General features: G+C 31.9%; 1 protein-coding gene across 1 annotated transcript in view; it reads left to right on the top strand.

The window, feature by feature from the left end:
* The first annotated feature begins 234 nt into the window (after positions 1–234).
* LOC141297538 (uncharacterized) overlaps positions 235–10,061 on the top strand; it is a 14,120-nt gene continuing 4,293 nt past the window's right edge. Inside the window, exons 1-2 of the mRNA XM_073827959.1 lie at positions 235–264; positions 1,826–1,844. Of these exons, the coding sequence (XP_073684060.1) occupies positions 235–264; positions 1,826–1,844 (49 nt within the window). The remainder of the gene's footprint in view (positions 265–1,825; positions 1,845–10,061) is intronic.

Raw genomic sequence — 10,061 nt, 5'->3', positions numbered from 1 at the left:
AAAAAAAACAATGCAAAAGTGACGTAACACATCACTTGCTATACAAGTAAATCAGTAACATAATTAGTTTGTTTTTTAGGAAGTAACACAATGTAATGCATTACTTTTAAAAGTAACTTTCCCTGACTAAGCAATCAGCAGTGGTGTTAGTTTTGTGGCTTTCACTGTAAATAAGTTCCTGCCAAACGTGTCGTCAGAATAAATATGTGAGCCTAAGCATAAAGTATGATTAACATGCTGGTCATGAAAGAGATTCTTGACCTGGTATGGCATAGTATAGCTGATTCATTCAGTCAGTAGGTTTTTGAAAAAGGAGGTCATGGTAATATGATTCACCTATTAATGTGTCACATATACTTTAGCTCAAATCTTATTGGATTATTTGGCTCATGGATTATTTTGGCCACTTGTGATAATGTGCATAAACTGCAATCACCAGGAATTATCATAGGAAAATAACTGAGACTAAAATATAAAAACACTGTTAATGCAGTGGTTACAGTCATGTACTGTATAAAGCTCTTGGTGAATCTTGTTCAACTGGTCGCAGCAGTTACTGGAAAAGTCACTTTCGGTGATTGTCAGCTGCAGTTTAGTGACGTGATAAAGAAACTTTGCAGCATAATTGTCAGGTGGTTTTCTGAAAGTCCTACAATGTATAAAAATGTCAAGAAGCCAGACTCTAGATGACTAAACAAATGAGATAAAGTCACACTATGCTGTAGAGAATAGAGTGTTTATATATTGGTAACAAGTTCGCTGCGGAAGAAGACTGAGGCAGAATCAATTCAATTAAAATATAGTTGTCATTTATCATTGCTGCACTTGCTCTTGTGTGTGTGTTTTTGGTTAAAATTCATGAAACCTAATGCCTTAAAGGAGTAGTTCACTTGTCTTTCTTTCTTCAGTCATAAAGAAATGGTGTTTTTTGAGGAAGCATTTCAGGATTTCTTGCCATAGAATGGACTTCTATGGTGCCCCCGAGTTTAAATGTAGCTTCAAAGGGCTCTAAATGATCCCAGCTGAGGAAGAAGGGTTTTATCTAGCGAAACGATCAGTTATTTTCTATAAAACATTTACAATTTATATATTTTTTAATCTCAAACGCTCGTCGTGCCGAGCTACAGTAGACAAGACGAGCATTTGAGGTTAAAAAGTATATCAATTGTAATTCTTTTTTAGGAAATAACCCATCATTTTGCTAGATAGTCCCTTCTATCCTCGGCTGTGATCGTTTAGAGCCCTTTGAAGCTGCATTTTGGAAGTTCAAACTTGGGGTCACCATAGAAGTCCATTATTTGGAGAGAAATCCTGAAAAGTTTTACTCAAAAAACAAAATATCCTTACGACTGAAGAAAGAAAGACATGAACATCTTGGATGACAAGGGGGTGAGTACATTATCTGTACATTTTAGTTCTGAAAGTGAACTTCTTTAAATAATGCAACATTTATTTGACTTCGTTTTTAATAAATAATTTGTATGAAATTACGCTTCTACATAAGAAATAATAAAAGTAGTAGAAGTAATGTTTATTTACTTAATTTGTTTAAAATGTATTAAATATAGGAGGTAATAACAACAGTAAAAGTAAATTCATAGTTGATACATCTATACATCTATATATGCGATATTGTGATAGAAGAATATTATAATTTCTTTCCTTAACCGTTCTAATTGTGATATTATTTAAAAACTATAATAATATTAATATTCTGGCATAATAATATTGTATTCTGCCATTTATTATGTGGTATAAATGACATTAAAATGGAGTCCGAATAATGATAAAGATAAAAATTTGTTTTTTTTTCTTTCTTTCGCAGGCATTTCCTTTCAGTAAAAGTAAGAGAAAGACAACTGATGATAGTGTTATCTTTTTTTTGCAATCATTTTGCTTTTTGTTCGTAGTGATGATAAGATAAAATGCATGAGAAGAGTCTTGCTATTCTATTTTCCATTCTAAGCGTATTGAAGAATTTTTCCGCACTGGTTGAATTGTGCTTTCTTTGAAGGTTGAGTTTCAGTAACTGGTTAGATTAACAAAAGTATGTATTGTTCTAGTTCTTAAGGTGAAGGTGAATAGAAACTGAAATGAAGGAGTTGGTAGGACAGAGTGCATTTGCATAAGTTCATATCTAAAAAAGTCTTCTGACATTCTTCTTAAATACTCTAATATCGTACTAAAGCCCCGTAGATCCATCCCTGATAGTTTCATTAGAATGCTGCAAAAGTAATTTGGAATATTTTGTGTGATTTACATCTTAACTGCATTTTTGCAACATTAAGATTTAAATTTTTAAAAGCATTTTATCTTTGGAATTGACATAAAAAATATTAGATGTCTGTATTTATAAGATAACTACATTTGATCATAAACAATCAGCAGTGGTGTCATTTGTTAGTAACCAGGTTGTGTGAATTGTTATGTTCCTGCCAAATGCGTCATCAGGAAAGATACATAAACTAAAGCATAAAGGATAAGCTGCTGTTGTGTGTAGTTTAAACATGTAAAAGTAGTGATTGTGCTATTGTTCTCTGAAAATTAACATGACCTGGTGTAGCAAAGTATAGGTGATATTCAATTCAATATTCAATATAATACATATTATTGTGTCAGATATACTTTAGCTACAATTCTTCCATTTTACTTTAATTTGAAATTAGCTTGCTTATAATAAACATTCGGATATAATTTTGGTGGAATAGCAAACTGTTTGTTTAGTGAGGAATTAGACAATATTAATCTTTTTGATTATTTGGCTCAGATTATTTTGTCCACTTGTGATATTATGCACATAATATGAAGTGTACTGGTGAATATTGTTCAACTGGTTGCAACAATTACTCCACTTTCAGTAAGTGACAGCTGCAGTTTGGAGACTTGATAAAGAGACTTTGCAGCATAATTGTCTGGTGGTTTTCTGAAAGTCCTACAATGTATAAAAATGACAATAAACCTGACTATCCATGAGGAAACATATAAGATGAAGTCATAGTATGCTGCCCCCCCCCCCCCCCCTCTTTCGGTCTTTAGGCAGATTGTACATAGTACAATGTAGCTGTCATTTTTCGATGCTGCTTACTTGCATGCTTCATTTAGTTAATATTAGTAATTCATGATTACTGCCTTTAATAATAATGTATTACATTGCATGGCTTCATAAAAAGTAAGCAATGATAATTTACTTAGTTTAAAATGTATTATTGTATGGGGAAGGAAATAATTTATAACCAAAATAACCAAAAGTATAGTACAAGTATATCTGCACATTAAGAGAATTAATTTAACAGTGGCAGACATTTTTTTTATTATTATTATTCCTCTACATTTCTATTAGTCTGGACATTTTTAGTGCAGATATTACTGTCAGGAAACATTGATGTGCATCACGTGATTTTTGCAACATGGTTTTTTTGAGCAGTGGAGAAATGTAGAACATTCCTAAAGAGTGTAACTCTGCACCTCCGGTAAACCTGTAAATATAATGCTCACTTCCTCATATTTTCCAAGAACAGACTGGATTCTTGACTTTCAATGAAATTATTGATTAGTCTTTTTTTTTTTTTCTCTCATTTGTGACATTCTCGCTTTAGGGAAGTACCACCATTTGCATTTAGCTTATTTCTGTTTATTTTATGCTGTTGTTGCAAATCAACTTCCATGAATATTTGTCTTTCATCTCAATGGTTTTCCTTTTATTTTCTATATCCAAAAATTAATTACCCATTAATTTGCTACTTAAGTAGCATGTTGTTTCCCAGCTGAATTAAAAGACCTCAGTTTACTATTGCACTTTAGTTAATTATCTAAAAATCTCCATCTTACTTGACCACTGCTTGCACCACCACAGTGTTTATGTAAACATTATTAAACATCATTAACATGGTTAAACATTATTTACAAACATAATTAACTATCATATTGTTATTTTAATTTGCATTCATCTTTTTCTTTTCTATCACCCTTTGCTCACACTGAAGGGATTTTTTGTAAAGCTACACTCTTAAAAATAAAAGTGTTTTAAAAGGTTCTTAACAGCGATGCCATAGAAGAGCATTTTTGGTTCCACAAAAACTTTTTATAATCTGAAGAACCTTCTTTTGTCAAAAATAACCTTAAAGCAGAAAGGTTCTTCAGATGTTAAAGGTTCTTTATGGAAGCATTTAGACAAAAAGGTTGTTCTATGGCATTGTAAAGCACCTTTATTTGTAAGAGTGTACTTAGGAAAAAAAAAAAAAGCTTAACAAATCAAACTTGTGAACATTCCATCTACATTTACATCTACTTGAGCATAGAGCTAAAAGAATGGCTTTCTAAATGCAGGTGCACACATGGAAACAATCAGTTCAAATAACAGATATCTTCATGTTACATGAAAAACTAGCCAGATTTTTGCCCTGTCCAATCACAGCTGACATCAGCTTTATTTTATCAATGCCCTTTAAAATACACATTTTGATTTTATTTATTCTATGTTTTGAATCTTAGCAAGACTTGTTTATATGTAGTATGTGCATATTACATGATTTAATCTGGAATTTCTGTCTTTTTTTTATTTTACCCTTTTTTTCATTCTAATTTTACAGCACTTTTCACAATAAAATTTGTAAGCACTTTGTTTTTAGGTCTGGGTGATATGTCCAGAAATAATTTTGACAATATTTTTTTCCATGTTATATCAATATTTATCATAATATTCATTTATTATTATTATGGAAGGAAATGCTTTGAGAGTGCTTGTAGATTTTAGCTTATGCATTCAATATATTATTTATTTATTTATTTTTCATAAACTCTATCTATCCAACATTTAATTTAGTCCCCCATGAAAACCACTTTATTTTTCCCTAGATTCTGTGTTTTTTTATTTTATTTTATTTTATTTATTTATTTGTTTTTATAATTTATTTAGTATGATTTCATTTGTATGATTTAATACAAATTTTATATTGTGTATATTATAATTTATACAAATTTATCATATGAAAAATACTGTTTTAAGAATTAATATAATATTAAGATTTAAGAATATAATATAATATAATATAATATAATCTGAGCCGCTGTAGACAGCAGAGGATTAACGTTACTTTCATTTTTGAAGGGAATGCCCCGATCTCTGATCTACATAACTGCGTCTATGTTTGTGCAATTCATTCATTATCCAGCTTCATTATACAGCAGAAATAAGTATAAGGGTTTGTTTATGCATCTTTGCAAATGGCATTTCTTATAATGCACTAGTTAGCAAGTTTGGTGGCTAAACATGGCTAAAGTAAACAGCATGGCTCATCAGTTCATGGCAGAGAGGGACTGGAAGAGCAGAACTCATTTGCATTTAAAGGCAAATGCAAGAAAACAGCTTGCTCTGAAAAAGACTGATTTTGACATGGCAAAAAGGGTGTTTTTCACACTACCACTGAGAAAATGTGTTATAGACTTCTTATTAAGACCCTAAAGAATCATATCAACTTGTGGAAAATGGGCATCCGATGACCCCTTTAATATAAGAAACATTTCATGTATATATGTTGCATATGCTTGTGTAGATGAAGGAGCTGCCGTTCCTCACAACAAGGCCTCTGATTTCATTGTGTGTCACTACTGCTGCTGATTAACATTATTATCATCTATCAATGATAATATTAAAAGGTGAACTGATTGAATCTTTCTTAATATAAATGCATCATGTGTATATTGTGTATTTAGCAGGTGAAATAATCAATGGACAAACGTTTTACCCATAAAGCTGAATAATATTAGCACAGCTTTATCCATTATTTCAACAGAATTGTCTTCCCACTGGTGAAGGGAGATGATTCCATATGAGAATGAGTTGACCCAAGCCTTTAATAGTGTGGATGCAGAGCTCAGTGTTTCAGAATTAAAGTACAAGTTTACATAATTTATAAATTTTTGGTTTTGGTATCACTTTCGACATTGAATTGATTTTAATCATTTGTAAATGAAGGTTTATGATGATTTCTGTCATATATACATTACATTTCATTGCATTATATTCCCTGTTTACAGATAAGTGGGTCCCAGAACAAGTGAAGGTAACTGAGGCTTCTTGTCTGTTTGGTTCACTTATTCTGTTACTTGTTCCTCTGATGAGTGTTCTGAATATTTTTTTAGTTTATTAACACACACACATAAAAAGGTGCAACACTTTACATGCATATTATCTAGTGCCATATTAATGAATATGAAACTGACGCCACACTGGTTGTTGGTTTATTTATTTATTTATTTATTTATTTATTTATTTATTTATTTTCCCCTCAGGCATATTTTTTTATATATGGCATAATAAATTAATTATTTAATCATTTATTTTCTGATCTGTGCTTCTTTTTCAATTTGTAACATTTAGTAGTTGAAGGAAATACTTCTATAAAAGGTTGATTGTCAGGAATAGCAAAACTGAAATATGTAATATTGTGATAGTAGATTATTATGATTTATTTCCTTAAGAAGTATTAGTTTAATGACACTTTCTTTTAGTAAAAATAAAAGAAAGATTAGTGTGATATCTTATTAGTGCTATCTTTGTAATTGTTTTTGTTCCATAGTGATGCAATGATAAAATGCATGAGAAGAGTCTTGCTATTTTACTTTCCTTTCTGAAGGTTTTGAAAAATGTTTCCGCATTGGTTCAATGGGGATGAGTTTTAGTCACTTGTTAGATTACCAAAAATATGTATTGCTCTAGATCTTAAAGAAGTCGAAGACTAAATCAAGGTGTTTGTAGTACAGAGTGCATTCAGTGTGACAATATTTGCATAAGTTCATTTCTGAACAGTCTTCTTAAATATAACCATTTCTGATAGTTTCATTAGAATGCTGCAAAAATCATTTGGAATATTGTCTGTGATTTACAGAATTGTTGACCACTACTGCATTGCTGCAATGCTGATGTAATATTATTAAACAAAATATTATAAATTAAATATCTATATTTAAATGATTGCTACGTTTGATTATAAATATGATCCTGCCAAATGTGTCATCATGATTAAAATGAGCTAAAGCTTAAGGTACAAGCTGCTGTTGTATGTAGTTTAAACACATAAAAGTAGTGATTGTGTTATTATTGTTATCTAAGGATTAACAAGCTGGTCATACAGGAGATTCTTTGACCCAATATATTCTGTCAGTAGGTCATAGTGATGTGATAACCCAAATTAATGTGTCAGATATACTTCAAATTCTTTCATTAAGCATTCATTTACCATCACCTTGCTTATATTGAACATTTGGATAAAATAGTCTTAATTTTAATTATTATTTATTTGTTTAGAGAATATTTATCCTCTGCAGCCTGCGTTTCAATATCATCACTATGAGATTTGTGCTTCAATGAGAAGCACAACTTTTTTTTTATTGTATCATCTGCCAATTGATTATTTTGGCTACTTGTGATAATGTGCATAACCTGCAATTACCAGAAGTTATCACGAAGAATAAAATTAAAACACTGTTAATGCAGTGGTGACATTATGTACTTTATTACTGTAAGTAGTTCTTTGTGAATCTTGTTCAACTGGTTGCAGTAACTACTGGAAAAATCCACTTTCAGTGATTGACAGCTGCAGTTTGGTGTCTTGATAAAGAGGCTTTGCAGTGTCATTGTCTGATGGTTTTCTAAAAGACCTGCAATGTATAAAAATGACTATAAACCTGACTATCTAGTTTGACTAAACAAATGAGGAAAACAAGATAAAGTCATATGCTGTAGAGAGGTGCTTATCTTTTTGTCTTTTTTATATTGGTGCCAAGTTTGTTGCTGAGGAGGACTGAGGCAGTATCATTACAATTAAAATTGCAGTTGTCATGTCATTTCTGCACACTTTGCATGGGTTTCGCTTTGCTAATTTTGTTAATTCATGATACCTAAAGCATTAACTAATTTACTGCTTTTAATAAATATGAATTATATTATATTTCTTCATATATAATAAGAAGTTATATAATGATCACTGAATTTAAAATGTATTAGTATATGTACAGTAGGAGGTAATAACAGCAAATGTATTTTCATATACGGTAATAGCAATGTTTTGAACAAATTAAACGTTACAGTTATACTAAAATCTAGAGAAACTTTTACTGCACATTTATTTATTTTCTTTCTATATATATATATATATATATATATAGTCAAGCCAGAAATTATTCATACCCCTGGCAAATTCTGACTTAAAGTTACTTTTATTCAACCAGCAAGTTTATTTTGAACGGAAATGACACAGGCTTCTCCCAAAAGATAATAAGACGATGTACAAGAGGCATCATTGTGAAAAAAAAAAAAAAAAAATTCTCAGCTTTTATTTACATTTGGACAAAAAGTGCAGAACAGAACAGAAAAACCTTTATTGGTTATTACAGCAATCAAACGCTTCCTATGATTGCTGACCAGCTTTTTGCATGTCTCCACTGGTATTTTTGCCCATTCATCTTTAGCGATGAGCTCCAACTCTTTCAGGTCCATCACCCTGATCTTTAGCTCCCTCCACAGATTCTCAATTGGATTTAAGTCAGGACTCTGGCTGGGCCACTGCAAAACGTTAATTTTTTTGTCTTCTAAGCATTTCTTCACCACTTTCGCTGTGTGTTTTGTGTCGTTGTTATGCTGAAATGTCCACTGGTGCCCAAGGCCAAGTTTCTCTGCAGACTGCCTGATGTTGTTGTTGAGAATTTTGATGTATTGCTCCTTTTTCATGGTGCCATTTACTGTGATTAGGTTCCCTGGTCCACCGGCTGAAAAACACCCCCAAAACATTAGGTTTCCACCACCATGTTTGACAGTGGGGATGGTGTTCTTAGGGTTGAAGGTGTCTCCTTTTTTACGCCAAATGAAGGCTACATCATTGTGGCCAAACAATTAAATTTTTGTTTCATCTGACCATAAAACAGAAGACCAGAAGTCTTCTTCTTTGTCCAGATGAGCATTTGCAAAGGCCAAGTGGGCTTTTGTGTGCCTTATCTGGAGAACTGGTGTCCTCCTTGGTCTGCGTCCGTGGAACCCAGCGGTGTGCAGTGTCCGTTGGACTGTCTGCCTTGAGATGTTGCCACCAGCAGAGCCCAGATTCATCACATGGTTGTTTTGACATGGGTTTTTTGAATGAGCTAAAATGAGCACTGGAGAAAAGTAGAACATTTCTAAAGAGTGTAATTCTGCACCTCCGGTAAACCTGTGAATATAATAATCACTTCCTTATATTCTCCACGAACAGACTTGATTCTTTACTTCAGATGAAATTATAAAATTATCAGTATTTTTCTTTGTTTGTTTCATTAAATGTGACATTCTCACTTTAGATAAGTACCAATTTTTGCCTGTTTTCTTTGTTCTGTTTTCTCTTCATTTTCCCCTTTGTTTTCTGTATCCAAACACTAAAGACCCTACCTATTTTTCCTGTTAACCTGCTACATAACTGGTGTGTTGTTCCCCAGCTGCTTTTAAAGACATTAGACATTTCAGTTGTTAGTTGCATTTAAAAATATGCATGCATTTCTTTAATTAAATTTAAACATGTCAATAACGTGGTTAAACATTATTTACAAACATAATTAACAAATTATTAAACGCATTAGCATTAATCTTTTCAGTCACATTTACCTAACTCATTGGGGATTTTGTAGTGCTGTTTCGGTAAAAGTTCTTAACAAATCAAACTTGTCATCATTCCATCTACATTTGCATCTATTCGAGCACAAAGTAAAAACAAAAATGTCTTTCTAAATGCAGGTGCACACAAGGAAACAATCAGTTCAAATAACTAAAAAAATCATGTTGCATGAAAAACTGGTTTAAGACACTGTTGAGAAATAACTTCTGGTTCCAGTAATGATCCACCCACTGTTATTAATAAAGGCACTGATACGTGTGAGAGATTGTTCATCATCACTGTATTCAGCTGCTGAAGAGAGAATCTCCCTGAGTTTGCTCTGCAGCAGCATTTGACCTCAGGTAAAATTATTTCTCTTCATTTTATCATACTGGGTTTTAATAGCATTCCTTATTGCCTGTAGACTAATCCAAATTATTCCTT

The sequence above is a fragment of the Garra rufa genome, chromosome 22, assembly GCF_049309525.1.
Source record: "Garra rufa chromosome 22, GarRuf1.0, whole genome shotgun sequence".
Taxonomy (NCBI): domain Eukaryota; kingdom Metazoa; phylum Chordata; class Actinopteri; order Cypriniformes; family Cyprinidae; genus Garra; species Garra rufa.
The sequence above is the reverse complement of the archived record's forward strand: the minus strand, read 5'-3'. Positions and strand labels throughout refer to the sequence as shown.